At 40.6% G+C, this 21,901-nt stretch overlaps 1 protein-coding gene across 1 annotated transcript in view; it reads left to right on the top strand.

Moving 5' to 3' along the window:
* The first annotated feature begins 586 nt into the window (after positions 1-586).
* The window catches only part of CNTNAP5 (contactin associated protein family member 5), a 265,702-nt gene continuing 244,387 nt past the window's right edge, over positions 587-21,901 (top strand). Inside the window, exon 1 of the mRNA XM_021526152.4 lies at positions 587-877. Coding sequence (XP_021381827.3) covers positions 802-877 — 76 coding nt within the window. The 5' untranslated portion in view covers positions 587-801. The remainder of the gene's footprint in view (positions 878-21,901) is intronic.

A 21,901-nucleotide genomic window follows, 5' to 3' on the forward strand; every position in this document is an offset into this window, starting at 1 on the left:
GGGGCCGCTAACGAGAGCTCCCCGCGTCTCTTCTGGAAGCCCTGGGACCACCTCTCATCGCCTTCTGGGAGGGCCAGGCAGGGAAGCTCTGGACCAGGCTTGACAGAAGAGCAAGGTAGAGCATCAGTCCCGTCCGAGGTCATCCCCCTTCCCTGGACGTGAGGTTGAGCCTCGCCAGAGGGGCTGGGGCTCTGTCGGCTCTGTACATGCCAGGATATCATGTATATTTTATGTATATGTATATAACATATGTATTCATAAGCAAACATCTGAGCCGGGGATCTTTAAAATGTTCCAGCTACAGTGCTATCTAAAGGGAAAAAAAAAAAAAGTGAGGAAGATTTAATTTTTTTTTTTTTTTCTCCAGGCATCTGATTTACTCCGTGACTCTGATGCTTATCAACAACGCGTGAAGATTGCAGTAAGGATCCTCCCTGGAAGGCGAGGAGGAGCAATTTCCAGGGGGCTGGGAGGAGGTGGAGTGCAGCGCGGCTCTCGCCTATAAGGAGGTGCCCAGCGAGCGGCTGGTGCTTCCCACCCAGCCGCTGCTCGCAAGGTGAATCGCCGCGGCGGCAGTCGGGGCAGCGGGCTCGGCTCGGGCACCGCTACCGCCGTCCGGAGCGGCTCCGAGGGCTGCGAAGAGTCCCCCGGCCGGCCCCGGCTTCCCTCCACCCGGAGTGCTCGGATGCCGTATGGAGTAAATGAGCGGAGGCAGAGCGAGCGCACAGAGGCTCAGAGGCGCTCGGAGACCGGGACCAGGGGAGACAGGCGGGCGGCTGGCTTCCCCCTCCGGGGCTGAAGATGGATTCCCGAGCCCTCGGGGGCTTCACTCTGCTGCTCTTCACTTTATGGCATCTGGGATTAACTGCAACAAATTGTGAGTAACGGGAGTGCGAGGAGTTGCCTGGGGTTGGGTCGGGGGCGGGAGGAAGAGATGGGGAGTAACTCTACGAAAAAAGGGGATTATTGCGCCGTGACCTCTGAGAAACTTAGCTCGGCTCCGCTTTGCTAATGGAGCTCAGAAATGCAAAGTTGGGGCCAGATGGAGGGACTGCTCTCCACCGTCCTGCAGGTGTGGATGTGGGAGTGAACGGGAGACGCTGGAGCCTGCGAGGAGCCGCTCGGGTTTTCCGCACGGTTTGGTGTCCTTCTATTGGCCGCATCTTTTTGCGGTCGGTGGCCGCTGTCCCCCGCATCGGCTGCGGGCCACCGGCCGGGACGGGGCCGGGGTCGCGCCTCTGCCTGGCCGGGAGGGTCGGTCCTTCCCGCAGGGGCCGGGGGATGTCGCGATGTTGCGGGCGCAGCCTGGCTCCAGGCTGGCGGAGCAGCGCTAGTGGCGCTCAGCGTCTTCTCGTGGCCCGGCGGTACCGTCGGTTCCCTGGGCGCTTCCCACGGGCGCGGCTGTGTCCCGGGGCGTGGTGCTCGTCCTCCCTGCTGCCCCACCATTTCCTGGCTGGCAAATCGCCGCCGCTCTTTCCCCCCCGCCCCGGGAGATCCGCTTGTAAGTTCGCCACGTATCTCTGCCGGCCCTGCGGGGTCGGTCCCCGCAGGCAGGAGCATCCCTGGCCGCCGGGCTTTGCGGTGCTCCAGCGGGCGGACAGCGGCGGCGGCTTTACGGGCGCGCTTGGGCGAACCCGGTGCGGCCGGGTACCGGCGGTGCGGAGCGTGCCGGAGCGCGGAGCAGGCGGTGATGCTCCCGGAGCGCAGACAGGCAGAGAGGCGGTGATGCTCCCGGAGCGCAGACAGACAGACAGGCGGTGATGCTCCCGGAGCGCAGACAGACAGACAGGCGGTGATGCTCCGTGGGAGCTCCCCGGGCTGCCGCGGGGCTGGAGCGGCGCTCCCGGCGCGGCCTCCCGGCGGGCGGCGCGGGGCGGGCGGCGGCCGCGAGAGGGCGCTGTTGTCCCGCCGGCGGCGCTGCCCCGGCCGAGCCCCGCGGGCAGTGCCGTCCGTCCGTCCATCTGTCCGTCCGTCCTCCTCCTCCCAACGGCCCGGCCTCTTTCCTCTTTCTTCTCCTTTCCTACACATGCGTTTTCCTCCTCTTATCTCCTTTAATTTCCAGTCAATTAAATCGCGGTTAATATGTTTTAATATCGCTGGCGAGCACTAAATGGCAGGCGATTTAAGGCTGAGGCTTGCCGTTACGGATGCGGCCATAAAGTTAATTCCTAACACTTAAAAAGAAACTCCGCGTTAATGAGTTTTACTATTTCACGGGTGACAGTTTAATTTCACAGTGCCAAGAAACATTTCCATTGAATATGCGCTGCATCCTAAATATTTAGGAGTCAATCTTAAAGCATGATGATCAATGGTTTTATTATACTGTACAGATTTTACTTATTCATTGAGCAATGAATTAGCATGGAATCAGCTGTAAGTGCTTTCCCAGGAGCTGAGTGAAGGAGCCTGTGAATCTGTAATAGCTGCAAGTTCCCTAGGAACCTCGTTAGATTCGCATGTGAAGATCTATGTGTGCTCGTACGGACCTCAATAATTGCACCCAGTATGAAAATTCATCACCTGCTTAAATAAATCATCTCCTTATGTTGGAGCTCAGGGAGGCTGTGCACTCTTCCTCAGTTTTGGGCCAAGAAAGCTTATATGTGGGCTAAAATATTGAAGCAGTATCCTAAAATATATTCAAGTAGCTGTATGAAAGTGCCATCAGTTTAAAGGGTTACTGAGCTTCCAGGTACCAAAGGAAAGAACCAAATTCCACATATGAGAAGCTTCCATGCAGGTGACTGTCAGAAGCTTCTATGTGAAAACCCAAATGCAAATGGGAAAGGATGGGTTCTGCACCCTCTCAATTTGAATACTTTGACCAAAGGAGTTTCATTCAGATACCAGTACTGGTATGCTTACAATGACTTCAGCAGGTTTGTTTCTGACAGATTTTGTGAACAAGAACAAAACTGGGGACAGTATTTATGGTTGAAAAGAACTATGCTTGGGAGTAGGGGGAGAGAGTGCAGCTCATTTAATTTTCCTCCTAATATCTAATATGTCTTTAATCTAATTCAGTTTTTTCCCCTTACTTGTAAATTATAAAACTCTTTAAAAATTATTATTTTCTCACTCATTTAATTTACTGTAAAATTAAAGTCCTGAGTAAGTAAAAATCTTCTCTGTCACTGAGCTATTTGATTCTAATTTTCTCTTTGGTAATAGTTTTTAATTAAAGAAAGAATTGGTGAAGAAACTGCTTTGAAACACAGCTACAGGCTAGGGGTCAGTAGACATCATTAGAAAGATCAGAATTGCCAAATGCTAATAAAACATTAGAAATTCCTCCCACTTTGCATTTTGCAATATTTTATTAAATTAGGTAAATAGAGTGGCAATCTGATTTCTCCCCAGGATACTAATTACTAGAAAATGAATAAATAGCCATGTACGTAATGCTGAAAATGTGTTGTATGTGATGTCTGGGAGAACTGAAACTTCAACATTTATCGGATAGACAAGGAGACATAAAGCCTTGCCTGCTATATAACAAATTAGTTGCCCTTTAGCAGCATATTCTGTGATCTGAAAACATTAGTACCTTTGAGTCTAGACTTGTTGAGCCCTTCCTCCCCCCCCCCCTTTTTTTCATTATGAAGTTGGAAGGAGGGAGCTGTAGTACAAAAATGAAAGGAGATATGAACTCATGTTTTTCTTAAGCATTTTTCTATATCAGTTCAGGGCTAGTTTGCAGCTGCAAAAAGAATTGCAGGAGCCATCAGTGATCTTCCACCCAGTTTAGTGTTGTGTAGCTTTAAAAATGTTCCCTATTGCTATTTTACACCTTATGCCTCCCTCCCACTTACATGTATTTTTCCTGACTGACTTTTCACACATGGCCTGAGAAGATGTAGCAGATTAAAACACCTCCTGGTCAAGTGGCGCCTTTTAACCCCCATAGTGAAAGTTATTCTCCAGTTATTACATGTTTCTGTTCCAGAACACAGCTGCCTCTGGTACCTACATCACTAACATTTATTATTCCTTTTCACTTACTAGCTGATCAGGAGACTTTCAAACCTTTCACTTAAATCCAGTCATAAGTGTCAGCCAAAGCTGCAGGAATTCAATGTGTAGTAGAATGTGATCATCTACTGAAGTACTTGCAGAAATGGATGGTCAATGTACAGTCCATTACTCTGCAGTAGATTTCCATGTGGCCTTACAGGACACATCTGTCTTTAATAATTCTGTTCAGTTAAAAATAGGCAAGGTGCATCTGTTTTTTTCTTTATTTTGAAAAAAAGAAAACAAACTAAAGAAAATGTATTTTTTTTTTACATGGAAGTTATATATATTATGTATTTATTTATTTTTGGCATCCAGTGTTCACTCTGATTTTAGCCTTTTCTCTGCAGTGGCGATAGTTGCACAGGAGTCAGCCAAGTGTAAGTGGAAACTTACAGGAGCAAATCTGACTTTGGATATTTGAGGCCATCAAGATCAGGAGGGTGTGTCTGGGATTTATGTAACAGCACAAACGAGACCTGTTGAATCAACTGTGGCAAAGGCAAGAGGTCTCTTCAACAGTGACCTTTCTATCCGTGTGGTCAGAAATGCTAAGTTTGAAAAGCTGTGCTGAAATAAGGTAGAATATTGATCGTTGGTTTGTGCCTTGTGTGCTTGCAGACTGTGTAAAGAGCAGCAGATAAATCTCAGGCTTTTCCTCTGCCTCCAGAACTTAAATATTCTTAACAAGAGAATAATGTTCAGACATGCCTTCCTCCGTTTCATACAGGGGAGAACACAAATGCTAGCTTTTTCATGCCTTCAGATGCATCAATGGAGAAATTGTCAAAAACAATGAAATTTCCTGGGAGAAAAGCTGTGAATGGCCCACAGCTGGTGGGTGCCTCCTTTGCAGACCTCTCAGTATCTAACTTTCAGTCCCTCTGACTCAGTCAGCACTCATTGGCTGTGAATCAGTCTCAAGCTGGTTATTCCATGGACTACAAAGGTCTTTGGATTCTGCATCCACCAGGCAGATGACATTGCCAGCTACAGGAATCCATCCAGGGTTATTATCTCAGTGTCCAATATATTACCAGCTTGGACATTTTCTTTTGTTTTTTTCCCCCCTCTTAATGTCATGCAAATACAGCAGGTTTTTCCTTATAAATTAACAGCAAGAACAATTTGTTTTCAAATGTGTTTGGTACATTTGTACAAAGTAGAGACTTCAAGTGTAAAATATGGTGGGTAGAACAACCTACTTGTGAAGCTCTCCCTGCACATGGCATGTTCAGGCTTCTGCCAGCATTCCAGTCCGTGTAGGACTGGGGAAGTTTAAGTACTGTAATCATTCTTTACCAATGGGAAACTGAAGGTTTGTATATAAACAAGAGATGAATATACAATCAGTGTGAGAATCCAAGTAGCTGAAATGAAGCCTTAGGGGTCAATTGAGTCGATCCCATCTGGCATGGTTGTGTCCCATTCCCTGTTGTTAATTCATATTCATATTTGCTATATGTAGTAGTTTCTAAATCCATAGACTACTCCTCATTTCCTTTTCCCCTCCTTCTTCTTTCTCTGCTGCTATTTGAAGCAATTGGAGTTTGGATATCTGAAAACTGAAATGAATAGGAATATGAAAGCAGTGGGAGTGTGAGGTAGCATTTGTTTATTTTTAGCCCCCAAAATGGATTTTCTGTAGATGTGACAGGTTTCAGCTCTATTGGCAAACTTGAATTACAGTCTTACCTATCCCCTTCTCTGAATAAGGGGAGAAACAGAGGATGGAAGGTGTAAGTGCCAGCTCACACGTGCCAGGCTCTCTATCCCCTTCCCCTTTGCCTACCAGCCTACAGAATCCTCCTGAGTGTTCCAGGGCTGTCTGTACAGGGCTCCAGGTAACCTGCTGTGCCTTTCCCCCCCTTTTTTTTTCAAATAATAAAGAACTCTGCTGTGTTTTTCCACTCTCAGAATTAGGGAAATGATATCCTAGTTCTGTAGCATCTACATTTTCAGTCTGCTGTGGCCTTACTGATACAAGTATTATCTCTGTAGGATGTCGCTCCTGCTGGACTCATCTCTTCTGGGTCTGTGCAAAAGAGAAAAGAACTGGTAGATTTGTATGAACGTTTTCCTTCTTCTTTCAGTAAAGTCTTTAAGGGACATGAACTAGTTTTTTTGTTTTTGCTTTTAACTAAGCTCCTTCTACTGAAACTAAAAGAAAGGGGAAAGTAATAATATAATAATGATATAATGAAGGTTTAAAATCACAGGCAGTTCTTGAAGGTTTTGAAGGCATCACTTGGTAAGGCAGAAAGCATCAGCAGACATTTTGTCATGTCTGTAAGTTAGAGAAAAACAGTATTTTGAATTTTTCTTGATACACAGTATTGGGCTGATAAAATTGGTTATTAATTTCCTTGTATTAATGTTGTCACTGATTTTTTTTAAATTTACCTGTGCATGTTCTCTGGGGCTAGTAATGCCATTTGTTCACTAGATGATTGCAAATGATGTTTTAAATGATGAAAATAATTAAATATAGAAGTTAGAGGGGAAAAAAAAAGGATTGCAAAGCACAGATTTTTGTATTTTTAATTATCTGTTCTGTTAAGCAGTTAAAAAAAAAGTGATAGTTCATAGTGTGGTGATCTAACTGCCCTTCTACACAGATATATTTTGATATATGCAGAAAATATTTAATACTTTAACTGGTATTTTCTCCAAAAATAAAGAATGGTAGCTTAATAAAAGAAAGGGCATGAAGCCATTTGTAAATGTCGTAAAGGATCCTGCTTGGTCTGTATTCTAGAGGAGGAATCCCATTTTTCTTGCTGTGTTTTTCCTTTGCATGGTGCTAGCTCTTTCTCTATGTTCTTACAAACATATGCTGGAACTTGGATAATTTATTTCATCTCCTGCAGAACTCTGTGCCCAGAGATTATCAGTACAAATTGAGGATAAAGCACTGGAAGTCTGCATGAGTCTACCTATCTACAATACTAAATGGGCATTAGAGTCCTGGTTCTTATGTTCATTCTCTTATGTTGTATTTTGTAACCTGTCAATTAGAGGCTTTCAGAACTGTTCTTTTGGATTTTTTGAATGTACTATTGTAGTACTTAAACTGAAAATAAGGTGCAGAGCACAAAGTGGCAATGGCAGGTTTTATTTTATCCAGCGTTTCTCTACCCTAATAAAGACCTCTTTAACTTTGCATTCTCTAATGCAACACCAGGGATCTCAACCTGTGTAGTCCTTGAATATTCTAATTACCATGAGTGTGCTGCAGCCAGAACAACAGGATGGGATGAATTAATGGACATCTGTGATAAAAAAAGTCTTTTTTCTATGGCAGAAGTTGTCTGTGGAAATAATATTGGCTTGTCTACTCTTTGTCAAACATATATGGAGTTGGAGATGTTTTTGTGCTGGAGAAGAAGGTTTTAGTGTTAGAAAGAAAAGTCAAGAAATTGTTCACATCACAGAAGCAGAACTAGTCTCTTCTCTATCAGTGGTAGCCCACCTTTTGTCCTCATTTTGCACATGCCAGATGAGAGAGGAGTGAGGCTTGGAATCAGAGCCCTGTGTGCTGGTGTACAGCAGGTAGGAGGAAGCTTCTGGTGAACCCTCAGTTTGAGCCTGGTTGAAACAGGCTTTGGATAACAGCAGCTTAACAATTTTTTTTTTTTATATGAATGGAGATTATCCAAGTGACTAAATGTAAAGTAGCATCCAGCACCACTGTGACTCATGGTCTGGAGGTGTTTCAGCTCCAGGATTATGCTGATGTGCTTGCATTGGAACAGGTAGCCCAGATTCCTGATAGACTGAGTTTATAAATGAGTAGGATGCAGGTGCTGGAGGTTTGCTGCAAAGTCTGTGGGACTCCCTCCTGTCTTAGTCAGCATCAAGCACGTTACACCAGTGATAAAGTTGTAAAATTCCTTCACTGTTCCCACGCTGGACAATACAACTCTGAATTTGAGGTTAAGAGGTATTTTTAATGAGCATCAGTGTTAGGTGAATTCCTAAAAGCAGTAACAAGAAAAAGCTAACTTTGCACTTGCTCATTGAATACTGTTCAGGACTATAAAAGGCTTTTAGTATCTGCTCTTAATGTACTCTTTTCCAAACTGTTAATTGCTTGGGATCTGTGATATCTTTATGGCATAAAGGGCATTGAGTTGCAGTGGGACACAAAGCATTCCATTCAGTTTGGTATTTGAAAATACTCAAAAGCTATTCAGCAGCAACCACAGCAGTGGAAGCTGCAAAGAATAACTGGTATCATATCAAGAGGAATGTTTCTCTTTTGACATTGGCAGTTAGGGTTCAGCACAGAGCCCCAGCACATGAAGCAGACTGGTGCTCAATGCTAACCACCGTGGCACTGCAGTGATTGGACTGGGAAGGAAACAAATGTGTTTTCCTTCTCTCTTTTATTGTGTGTATTGAGAAAGATTGAGTGTTGACCCTTAGGAATTCTGGGGCATAAATTTTTCTTCTAAAACTATTCAGTGCACTGTGTTGCCAATAAAGTAGTAAATAATAATAATAATTTTCAAATGGGTAGAATCCTCTCTTTGTTCCCAGCTGGGCAATAAGGAGTTGATAAATTCTGTACTGCCTGGAAAAGAATTGGCTTGTTCCATTTACTGCTCTAAATGGTGAAGCATTGTTCCTCGATGACAATGGTTCTTCACTGATGACAGCTCGTCAGCATTTCAGGAACAGAGATAAATGCCTTCTGATCTATGCCACCAGTGACACATCTGTAGTCATTCCCATAACAATTCAGTGAAGTCTTTATGTGTGGGCATTAGTTGCCCCCACTTAGGATGTAGATACTGAGCCACTGCTCTCTGCTCTCCTCCTTGGTCATAAAAGCAACCTGCTGGGCATTAATATATAATTTTCTTTCTTCCCTTCATGTAAATTTGTCACTGGAGCAGGAGGGAAATGGCATGTTCTAACTGGAAAATATGTGTTGTGTCTATAAAATTATACACAGGAGCAGGAGAAGGAGTCTGGGGTGTGCAGGCAAAGAGAGGAGGTCACAAAGAATGTTCTTCCAGTTTCCTATTACCAGTGGCAGCTTCCTAATGCACTCAGTGAAGAGGTCTAAATTAATGGTCCAAGTGAGTCATCAGTGAACCCTTAGTGGGAGCGCATTCATTTGTAGTAATCAGGATTGATTTATGAATAGGACAAAAGGGACCAAATAAGCTGTGAAAATGCATGTTGTAGATGTTTTTTTCCCTTGATGAATAATTCATCCTCTCCTAGTATCCATGAAAACAAAAACACTGTGCACATAAAAACCCATTAAAAAAGTTAATCCCACAAATGGCTGAACATGGAGGAAATCAGCTTTTGTTTTAAAAGGTAGATTTTCTCAAATCTTCTCTAATTTGATTTGCCAGTGGGGTATAATTTAAGTCAAACATGTTAGCAGCATTACTTGCTATATAAAGGTCTAAATATTTAATAGATTTTGATAAACGCCTGCCCCCCAGATAAAGAGCTAAGGAACACTCATTTTCCACAGAGCACAGGGTAAGATAAGCCAAATAGAAATGGCAAATACAATGGAGAAGGAGCGTCTGTTCACAGAATATGGTCCTCCAGACCTGGCCTTGGGGGAACTTGCATAAGTGAACCTACATAATCCTATAAATCCTAAATCTAAGTAATCCTGCACAAACGACCTCAAATGAAAATGATGGAGGTTTTTCAGTGGCTCTAAAGTCTCATGGTCTCCACATGCCTGTGAAAACACCCACAGTGAGCCCCTCTTGGGCAGAGCACATGCTCTGGAACATGCTGTGATGTGTGTATTCACACAATCCTGGTGACCATCTGCCCATCTCCTCCTGGATAGACATGTCACTGGGAAGGAGAGATTCAGTGCCCCTGCAGGAACTGGTGCTCCAGAGGAGCTCAGGTGCTCTTTGTAAACCTGCATAGGAAGTCTCTGGAGAAACAGAATATGAACTTGAGTGAGTTGGATTCTAGATGGGCTCTTTACCCCTAGGCTGCCCAACCCTTGGTGGACCTCCTATGTCAACACTAAACAGAGCATCAGAAAGGAGGGAGAAACCTTACACAGAAAGAACAGTGCCCCCAAAAGTTCAGAGGGGTTAGTTTGTGTTGTTTTACTATTTTTAATTTTGTAGGAAAATAGTTTTCATTTTAATTTTAGAGGAAGAGCCTCCTTCAGCAACCCTGAGGAAGATTAAACAGCTATGGCATTTTTCACAGAGACTGTTTGTTTGGAAAAGAAAATGAAAATTTGATGAATTTCAGTCAGATGTAGCTTGCAGCATTCAAATATTTATGGATTATCAAATTCTCTTTTCCCAGCTCTGCTTCTTAAGTACAGAGCTCATCTTATATGTAATATTAATTCTCATTATTCTTAGACAGTTATTCATTGAATTCTTGTGCAGACTCAGTTCATCTAGGACCTGGTCTAAATTTCGAGAAAATTAAGGCAATGACTTGTACTTGAATTTCAGATCATCTTTTCCTCAGAAGCCTGTTCATCCAGTATACAGATCCCTTTTATTGTTCTCCTGAAAAGTTTATTTTCCTTAAAATCTGTCTGGCAATGTATGCAATACAAGTTGTGTTTGTACTTGTCAGCAGTGGGAAGAACTATTTTTTTTCTTAATGGTTTCTTTTGAGCTCCTCATTTGAGAGTGAGTTGACCTGTTCTACTGTCATATTCTGTGCCACCCTTGTATGCAACTTACTGAAAATACAGTTAAAGTTGCACATCCTTTTGCACACTTCTTTGCATTTTTTTCAACAGTTGTTCTGTTTCCAGTACCCTCTGAGTTGAATACACTCCACTGTAATACATAAGACTACACTTTGGTAGCAGCATTTTACAAGCATTACAGAACACATTTTAGGTGTTCAGAAAAGCTGATAGTCCAGTGGTACTGCTTCCAGGCAAATGTCAGCTCATGATGCTGATGCTCCTGGGTCCACAGATGAGAATTTGTTCCTAAAAAGCATATAGATAGCTTTTTGTTAGTAACGTTAGGTACATGTACTTGCTAAATTATTAATGTTAAGCATTTTATCTATAAAATAAATAATTTTTTTTTTTGCAGATTATAAACTATTTTCCTTTTGAAATCTATGCTTGGTAGCTGGTCCTGTTTCCTGGGTCCTCCTCCAGAGAGACTGCACATGAGCCAAAGCAGTCTCTTTACTGCTCCATTAGGAGCTGGGATTACAAACTCCTTTACGTGCCCATATTCCTAACCAAGTGTTTGCAAACACCCAGACTATTTTTCAGACAAGCAGTGAGGATGTACTTTTCATCTGTGCTTTTGCTTAGGAGCTGTGGCTGGCTTTGTCAGGTGAAGCCAACCTGTACAAAGGAAGTTGCTTTCTTCCTTGAGACCTCAGCAGAAGACATAGAGAAAAGACCTGCTCACTGAACACAGGTCATTTTTCCACTTAAACTTCTAAGGAGGTGGTGTCAACGGCCATGACTCATCCCATTTCACCACAAATACATGTTATTTCACTTGCCTTGACAGCCTTGATCCAAACATCACCAGTTTTGCCATTGGTCCAGGCATTAATGGCTTCTGTGAATTAAATAAAGAAATCCTGATTTGAAAACCTTTCTCTGATAGCAAGCAGACAATGAGTCAGAGCTATAAGAGAACAGATTTTCCTCCTACCCTCTCCATCTTGCACCCATCCTAACCTTAGCAGAATCTGATTTATAGAGCCTGGGCTTTTTTTCTATTTCATCTAATTAGCACAGGCACTGAGGTCAGTATTCTAACACCTGACAGACTTTACCAGGGTACATCACAATTACAAGTGAAATTATCTGTTTTTCTGCTGCACTGAAAAATGTAGCATGTGAAAATTAACATAAACCTCCTAATGTTAGGATGAAAGTGTGGGTGTTAGGGAAGAGGCACCTTCTTCAAATTTGAAAGGCCTGGGTTTGATGCTTGACTTTTTGAAAGCTCTCCCAGGCATCATTAGGTGATGTGCTTAATTGTTTTGAGCTTGAGTTTACCTGTTCTATTTCATTAGGGCTAAGTATTCATGTGTATGCAGGCTTTCACCTGCCAACAGGGGCTGGAGAAAGAGGTTTTTATGCTAGGCAGTAACTTAATATAAGCAATAATGCTTCTTTTAAAATTCCCAACTGCATCCATGAGTACTGGAGCCTCGTGGTTGTCCTGGCCCTCTCTAGTGGGGTCAACATGCAGAAACCTCTAGATGGTCTGGATGTAAATCTGTAATTATCAAGTCTTCAGTGGGAAAGCTCGTTGGCTGACAACCAGAATAACATCTTTTCTGAGCAGTGTGTCCTTCCATCCATTTCTCCATGGCATGCAGGTAGAGCTGACTTGCATGTCCCTACAATGCCATGTAAGTGTGCACCAAGTTGCTTGCCTGGGTGCTAAACTGAAAATTTGTGATGAAAATGATGCATTCATATAAAATTGAAGAATAGTATCAGTTAAATATAGTTACAAAATACTGTCCTAAGATAAACAGAAGACCTGCACAAGAGAAGGGCTATCCCTTTTATTTATTACATTAAAGGAAATGATAATCTTAGCTTAGAGCAATTTCAGAACAATTCTATAAAGTCATGTTCAAGCTAAGCTTTGTAAATTCAAAGACAGACATTTCAGTGTTCAGGCAGGGAGAAAAGCAGTTCACAGCTGGAAATGTCTGCTCTTCTCTTGCACGAGATTCACAGGGAAGGGTAATTGATTTAGACTCCTTTAGGACAAGAATGGGTTTTCTGTGTTAGTGAGTGTGAAGCACAAGGTCTTTATCCTAGTGGGGGGATCTCTTTATGCCAGTGATAACAGCAAAGTGTCTGCTCTGAAGGCTCTGTGTGAATGCAAATGTATGTTCTGCTTCTTTGTCAGATTTGTATATCACTGACTAGTGGCAGTCTTTAATAGCTAGTTTGATGAGAACATCTAGACCTTTGTAGTCTGGAACTAGTAAACTAAACTTTCAGCTCCCAAGAAATAAGAAGTTTTTTGGCATAGTCCTTAACTAAGAAACAGGAAACTCACTAAGCTGATATTGAAGGTAAGAGTTCAGTAGTTCTTAGATATCCACCATCCATATATTTTAATGGTGATGGAAAAGACAGCCTCCTTTCCATGTCTGTAACCTACTTTTGAGGTTCTTTCATAAACATATGAAAGGAGGCAGGAGTAATTAATGATAGTCCAAAGCATTATGTTAATCAATAAGTCCATATGTTTTATTGAGGCCATTCTTGTATGAAGCACAGTATCAAAAAGGGTCTGAGGCTATCACCAGTATGTTTAAAGACAAATGCAGCCTTATGATTATCCCACTCCATGATAGTTTTGTCAGAATTATTAAAAACTGCTTCCTGTAATATTCTTACATGTACAAATAAATAAATCTTGTGCTTGTACTTAGTGTGTTATGAATAGATAGCACATAACACATTGCCTCACTTCATTCATTGAAGTGACCAAGAAGATCAGAACAAAGTGAAACAGTCCTGAGTTATGGAAATAAACCAGGCTTAAAGTGAATCTGCCTCTATTAAGTCAGAAATCTGATTTTTTTTTAAATATATTTTACCTTCTCTGGGGGAAGGAAGAGTTTAATTAAAAAGAGATTCAGTGAGAATTCAGAATAAGAGTCATGTCTATTTTTCCTCTGCTAGAGCCTTGGAAATGTGGTGGTTTCTGAAGGAATGTACTGAGATGCAAAAATAGGAAAGAAACAGGAGAAATAGGACCACTTCCTGAATGAGTGTGGACCTTCCCATCTGTACAAGTACTGTTTTCAAGATTCTCCCTCCCTGATAGCAAGGACTCAGCAATGGTTTCTCTTCCCCTGCTTTGTCCTCTATTTCTTTTTTCTGGGTAAAGCAATTTCAATTACATCCTCTTGTCAGAGAGCTCAGATCTGGCAACAGCCATCTACTTGGGCATTGTGGTATCATCTCAGGTAGATTAAAAGCTGAGTCCCTCAAATATTGAAATTCTGGCAGAATCAAGTGTGTCAAATCGGGAAGGTAATAGAAAAGACCTCCCTGTAAACAGACAAGCACTGGTATTTTTCAGGTCAGTAAGGGATTTGTCTCAGATGGATGTCTTCTAGAAATGGCTGAATGGTTTTCTAAGGTTGTTGGTCATTTTTGATGGAATAACAAGTGAAGAAACACTTCAAGAGCTATTTCTATGAATCTTTGGGGAAATTATCTTCATTTTTCAGGTCACATTTTCTGTGGCTGGTGCTTTCTTTTTTAACATTTAAATACCTGCCTTTATAGTTTGGAAAGTAAATGGCTACAGAATCTCATTAGGACTACAGAGGTTGTGTTTTACAATATAAACATGTTTCACTTCAGTCCAGAGGATTTCATTCTTAGCTTAATATTTAGAAAAGCAATAATACAGTTAAGCAATGGTAAACTGGACTGAGTATTCTGTGTGCTCACTGAAGTCCAGTGTTCCAGCAAACAGGATCAGAAGCCAGAATGCTTGAAATGTAAGAAGAGTATAAATCTTAATTGACACTGAATATTAAAAAGTATGTAGAGCTGATGGATATAAGTTCTCTCTTCCTCTTCTTTTAAAGGAATTTAAATTATTTTTATTTATTTCATTGTATCATCTAAATGTTAGTTCTTCCATCTTGAAATCAAATAATGAGTGCTCAAGTCTGACAATGAGATATCAAAAGATGCTGTTCCTAAATTCTGCTGACTGTTTAGTTCACTGGAAATTTGATCTTGAATAATACCTCCAGATCCTTCTACTGACTTCTGTGTATACACTTACATTTTAACAGAAAAGCTGTAGGTGTGCATGCCGCCAGCTCTTCATATAGAGCAGGATAGTATCTTAGATGTTGCTGATTTTATAGAAATCCATTTTGTTACAATTACTAAAATAAAACAAAAAAAATGAGGTGGTGTATTGAAACTTTCCTGATTAAATCCATCAATTTCAATTTCTATATCCTTTGTTGTACTCTTTTTCTTTGGAGATGAGAATAATTTTCTAAGACTGAGTAGCTTCAATATCCTGGTTAATTAGACATTTACAGTTTTTTTGAAGATGAGTCATTAGGAATTTGACTTGTATGCAGTCCTTTCCAAGAACTACTCTAATTTGTGACTTGCTATCATTTCTCATTTAATGATGGCTAGTGAGGTTGTGGTGCTCTGCATTACCAAGAAAAAGACATTGTGGTAAGCTAAGGGAACTCTATGATTAAATTCCTCTGTTTCACTGTACAGTTCATGCACTGAAATATTTCCGTGGTGTCAGAGGTGGACTCTTTGTACTGATTAAGTCTGATTTTAAGAATACCAAAGAAGTTGCCTAGAAAGGGGCATCATTAGTTACCCTTTACCTGCAAGCTCTCTGCTCAAGAGCCTGCTGCTGTTTCTGATAACAAGGAGTACATCCAGAAGGACCTTTATGCAGGCAATGTGCTCTGATTTCTGTCTCTGCCATTTAGTCAGTTCTCTCGCTAGCTTTCAACTTGTCTTCAGTCACGCTGCAAAGTGCCTGACCTCTCCTTTTTCCTCCCTTTTTCTTTTCCTCTTGCTTATTCTGCTCAGCCTTCTGATTCAATGACTAATCTGTGTCTCAAAGTAAGAAAAACCAAAGGGTGAGTTGCTTTTTCTCCTGTGATCCCTCTAATTCTCACCACTTTTAAGTTCAGGATCCTCCCTGTCCTTCAGCCTTACAGCTGTAGACTCTCCTGGCTTTCTGCAGTCCTGCCTGTGTCCAGATCTTGGTACTTCCTCAAGATTAAATGCATTTTTCTACAACTCTGTGTCATGCTGATAGATGCAATCCTGCCTCTCTTCTATTAGAAGTGGTAAATAATGTGGAAAGTGTTGTTTTGTGGTGAAAGTGTACACAAAGTATAAAGAGGAAAACTAAGGGTCCTTTAATATTATAATGATAATAATAATACTGAAAAATGCTAGAATACTCCTGATTTCAGGAAAATTACCTTCTAAGCAAAGAGACACAACCCCTGCTAGAAGCAGGAAAACACATAATTTTATCTGAAACTGCAGATGGGGTTTGCAAATATTTAGACTGAATGGGGAGCTGATAGACAGCAGAGTATGCTTTATCTGCTCCAGCCTAACACCTCCTGGCTGTATTGCTTTCTTGGCTCTGGAAAGTAATTTCTTCCAAGCCATTAGGTCCAAACTTTTGTGGAACCTTTCATTCAAAGTTCATTCCTGTTTCATTTTAATGCTGTTATATTTGCACCTAAGTATAAATGTGTTTGTGTATATAAACATTCAAAGGTAATTCTGTATACTTTATGTATATATGTATAAGAATATATACCAATCTGTACTCAAAAGTAAATTATAAACACATACATGTATGGCAGTATTCAAATGTTCATTCTCAAAAATGATCAAAAGCCTGTGCAGAGCTATATTAAATAATATAAAGTGGTTCTTTGGAGACAGGAGAGTTTCTTTACATCTTATATGCTGCCTTTATATGAAGCAGAGCCTGAGCATTTCTGTAGGATGCATTTAGCATCTCATGTGAAAAATAAATCAGATACTAAATTTTGAATTAATGGGATTAGAATGGTTTAAAAGGTTTTGCAGTTAAAGAGATAAATCTCTCTCTCTCTCTCTCTCTCTCTCTCTCTATATATATATATATATATATATATATATATATATATATATAAAGCCTAGATAAGTCTACAGACATGTCCTCTCTGAAAACTATATAGTTTTTTTTTTTATGCAGAAATAAGGGTTGTAAATTACTGCAGCTAGTTAGCCCTCTGGGCAACATCATTAAGGAGAAATATTTCTTGTGTGGGTTTGAGCAAACTGCCAGCTTTATACCCCACATTTTGCTGGATCTTCTTGTGTACTCTACAGAAGTAAGGAGAGTGGATTGGTAGTGCTTTAATTTTATTGTTCTCTTCTCAAAAATGCTGAGTCAGTTAAGCCACAGAATACTTATCAGGGGATGTTTTGACATATTAAAAGTACTCCATTTATTCAATAGGTATTTTTATTATTCAGTTTATCTTCCAATGATCTGAACCAAATTCTAGTCTATTTTGCATACAGTTTTTATTATTTTAATTTATGTTCTGTTTTAGAGTGAAGTAGAAAAAGAATGGAATAGCCACAACTAACCATTGAAGTTTAAAATTTTCACAAGATAGGAGGATGTGCTTTTTGGTTCTCTGATGTAGCTGCCTTGTTTTATAAAACATGCTAGTTTTCTTGGGTTTAAGGTGCTATTGTTTCAGGATTAAAGTATTAGATATATTTTATCATATTTATAAAGACAAATATAAGAGTAATATTTCTGATAATGAAGCATAGTTAGTTACAAATAGGAGATTGCCTAGAATATAAATAAGGTTAACTATTAAGGAAGATAAACAGATAGAAAGTTTGAACTACAATGTTCAAAAATCCACATAACTTTCCTCTAGCATGATGGAAAGCAGTTACTAAGGCAGAATAGTGAAAATGCAATATGAAATAAGCAGATTCCCATGAATATTCATAAGCACACATGTGCCTACAGCAACACATTGATCCACTGGGTATCAGGGAACAAGCAGGTGCCCCCAAACAGCCCCCTGGGTGCCCTGTGCCAGGGCCCTTCCCGTGCTGTATCCATGGGAATATTGGATGTAAATATCCCATGGCTTGCTCTGCTCATTCTTGTTGGCAAACATGGGGATTAAGGGCAGTGATCCACAGCTAACCTTGGGTGTCTTCATGCTTGCTTTTCTGGCTTTGTACACTGTCTTATTTTTCATCACTAATCTTATTGACTTGCATTCTCCACAGGGAGCTGCAGCAGACTCCTCTCTGCCAATAATGCAAGCCCATTTGTGCTATTTTGATTTTGGTTGTAGCATCTCTCTCCAGTGGTTTGTGTACACCTGTGCCATCCAGAAAAATACTGGTGCAGGATGCACTGGGACATACTTCTCAATTGGTACTGCCAAAGTCTTTTTGTATCACAGTCATCTTTTAAACATGCCTTTTATCAAAGCACTATTTATCATGGTAGAAAACTGAGGAGAATGATGAAGTTTACAATGAAAGTTAAATTTTGTTTAAAAATGAAGTGTCGATATTTGTAAGTCTGTGTTGAGCATTCTCAGAGGTAATCTGAAATATGAAGAAGAAAGAGTTTTAAATTCCCTTTTACCTTTTCATAGGGACATAGACTCCAAAAGCCATTAACAGCAGGAAAGTATGCAGAGAAAATCTGCAGGGAAATAATGATCTATGCAGTGCACAGAATCCCACTGGAGAAATGGGCTAAGAATGTTCAAAGTGTTTCTATATGCAAAGGCCTAACAGTTGGAATGAAATGTTTTGTTACTCAGAAATGAGTTTGATTTGTTAATAAAAAGGGGGCTTCTCATTTAGTTTTATTGTTAGTTCAAATAGACAGACTTCCTCTTCTACCCCTTTTTATTTCCCTGATTTTTCTCCCTTCCTCTATTTAATTTATCTTTGTAATTTTTTCCGGAGATAAATTAGTTTAGAAAGAAAATGTCTCTCCATTTGGAGGGAGAGAAATAAAGAAGCAGGAAGGAGAGACTTGATAACTGTTTTTCTCTCCAAAACCTGTTTCCATTTTTTTAACATAAAAATGAAATTTCAATGCAAGTGGAAATCTACAAATCAAAAAAATTGGGGACATGTGTCAGACTTTTTTCTTGCTCTTTTCTTTAACAGTTCTTTTATAGTCTCTGTAAGGCATCCCACTAGGAATCTCTGCCATTTAACCTGCAGTGGACTCAACCCCTTTTATCAGATAGTGGTTCAATCCTGTATCACCAAAGTGACTGGAGACTTGTCAGCATCATTTTAGCAGGCTGGCTTGATCAGGTGATGCTATAAAGATTCCTATTGCTGCTCTAATTATCTTTCATGTCTTGCAATTTGTGCTATTTGTACAAATTGCTCCCAGTGATGGTATTCAAAGCCAGATTTAAACATACTACTAAATCATGAGAACATAGCACATAACAAGCCACAAGGAAATCCAAGAAGTATTGGATCTTATTATAATCTCTGGCTCAGAAATACCTAATGAATTGTAAATGCAGTTCAGTTCAGCTAATGTTGAATAATTAGCTCAGAAACAATGATGAAAGTGAGCTGGTCTGATGAAAGGATGGTAGCACAGTAAGTGGGGAATAAATGTGGGCGTTATTAAAGGCACATCTCCTAAAACTTTGAAGCAACAATTTAGGCTTACAGCAAAGGAACAGGGTAGGCAAAAGAAATACGTAGCCAGAGAAGAAGAAGCCACTGGATAGAAGATGTTTACTTGGACTTCTGCATGGTGAACTGAGGCACTTTCCCTTTTACAGACTGGGAAAAAAGACTCAAGTGTGAGCTATAGGTTAACCTCACATTTTACATCACAAATTTTATTTAAATCAAAAGGGAGAAGAAGACCTGTCAGTCAGATTAATGAAGTTATAACACCTGCCTTTGTAGGGAGAGTAGAATCATCATTAACTGTAGGCTAAGTGAGTCTCAAGGTAGCACATAAACCCTCTATTTAGCACCACCTCTATGCATCGTTTGGCATGGGAGAGAGTGAATTCCTGCTCCATCCTTCCACCTGTGTTCCCAGCCCAGTTCATGTACAGCTCCACTTGTGCCTTTTCTCTAAGTGGTGTGGGCAGTGTCCTCAGTGTTTCCCATCTTCAGTGCCAGCCCTCTCCCACTGGGAAGCTTCCTTTTCTGTCACACAGAGCCTCTCAGTCTCCTCCCAACACCAAAAACCAGAGACATTGCCAGGTGGGGAATCCTTCCAAAATTCTGGATCCGAAAACTGAAGCACATCTTGTCCTATCATACAGAACACCTCCCTCAGGATGGGGTCTAGTCTCTCACTGCTTGTACAGCAGGTTGGAAAAGCTGGGGGGAAAGGGCAATAGGCTTTCCCACCTGATGGCAAGAAAAAAAAATTGTATTTTGCACATATATTCACAATAAGATGGCTTAATTTATGCTTCCAAATGAACTGGACCAATACAACAGTGACACTTTTTTCTTTGAATACGATTACAGTTTCTCCCCATTCTCCCCATTCTTCCATTCCTGGAAGGGGGAAAAGAAGAAGCTTTTGAATCCATGGAAGGTTTTGATAATTTAGTTTGGGATGAGATGTAGCACCCATTTTTAAAAATAATTTGTTGTTTCTTAGGCATGCCTAAACAGTAATTGGTAAAAATGAATATTTTTATGAAATGCCTTTGAGCAGTAAAGAATGTTTGCTATATTTCTTCCCTTCCTTATGCTCTGAACCTGCAATGTATTTATGAGAGAATCATTTATGTAAAACCACATTTGCTATATGGTCTGATTACTGTTGCTTCAACCTTGCTTTTCCTGAGAAATAACCATTTCCACTTAGTCTGTTTGAGGCTTCAACCTGTTTTAAGTAATATGATCTTGGCAAGAGTTAAATAGACATGAGCAGACTAACACTCAGTTTGTCATCCCCAGCATGCTCCATAAGCAGTTTCTGTAAAGAAAGTTTTAAATTGAGAACACACCTCTGTGTTAGTGGCTTTCCTACTCCTTTCACTGCCATCCTTTGCTTGTCTTGTCAGTGGATGAACTGTAAGCAAAATGCTGTCCACCTAAAATATAATTTGCTCTGCATGATGCTGAACAAATAATTTATTGAGCTAACTGAGTATAGCATGTCTTAGCACTCGATCAGATATCCTTGACTGCTTGGATAGGTGTTGGAAAAAAGTTCATTCAGCTTTTGTTGTGGTATAAACCTAAAAATAGCAAATCTCTTAGGTCTTCTATCTCTGCACAGTCTCTTGTGTAAGCCAAGACACAGAGAAAATGACAATGTGTGGCAAAGAATTTATGCAGTCTTCTGAAAACTTTATTTTAAGTATTTTTTTTTTGTCTCTGATATACTTAACGCTGCTTGCTTCACATGGGATTGCAGGTAGTTATTGAATGTTTTTTTAATGTTTTGTGGAAACTTCTGACATTCTTTGATGTGTTATATTTATCACTGCAATGACAGCGCTTGTGTCAGCGATGCGATGTATTCGAAAATGCATGGCACACAAAAATTATTGATCCTTTCAAGAAGCCCAAATGATTTTTAGCTTTGCCTCAGGCTCCATTAGCAATGTGGAAAATTGAAAAGGGCTCTCAGGAAAACTAGCACAAGATTGAAACTGCGACTGAAGAGCTGTCAAGTGGAGAAGTGCTTATGAATTATAATGAGCATGATCTAAAGATGACATTATCCTTTAGGAGTTTGGTTAAATCTTTCCTCCTGTCGTATGACTCGCTAAGGTCCCTTAGAGCAAACAAAAAAACAAAGAGAGAGTGGTTTTAGGAAATGTATTTAGGGGTGGTGCACATGAAATACAAAGGAATTGCAGAATGATGGGCGGCAGGGACAGGGTTTGAGGAGCTACAAAGAAAAGCTCCAAACTGGCTGTCCCAGGGGTCCAGGGTGCTTTCAGAAGGAATTCTCTTATATGCTTACAAAAAAGATCTCTATATTTTTTTCCTTTTACACTTTTATGTGTTTCGGAACTTGTCTCCAAAACATCTTGAGATATGAAAAAGACTTTTCGCGTTACACATTTCCATATATTTGTATCCATGTTGACATTTATTTCTAATTCACATTTTTGATGGAAGGGAGAGACCATTTCTGTCACTGTCTGGCACTGGTTGTACTGTGAGCTCTGGATTGCACCATCTGGGCTGGAAGGAAACCTGTCCCTTTCTGAAGGTTTCTCAAACAGATTTCACAGGGCACATTAAGAGATATGTTAGCATTCCTTGGCAATAATATGATGGAAAATAATCTTTCTGTGAGCTGCATGACTGGAATAAAGGGCC

This window comes from Lonchura striata, chromosome 7 (genome assembly GCF_050655825.1).
Source record: "Lonchura striata isolate lonStrDom1 chromosome 7, ASM5065582v1, whole genome shotgun sequence".
In the NCBI taxonomy this organism is placed as follows: domain Eukaryota; kingdom Metazoa; phylum Chordata; class Aves; order Passeriformes; family Estrildidae; genus Lonchura; species Lonchura striata.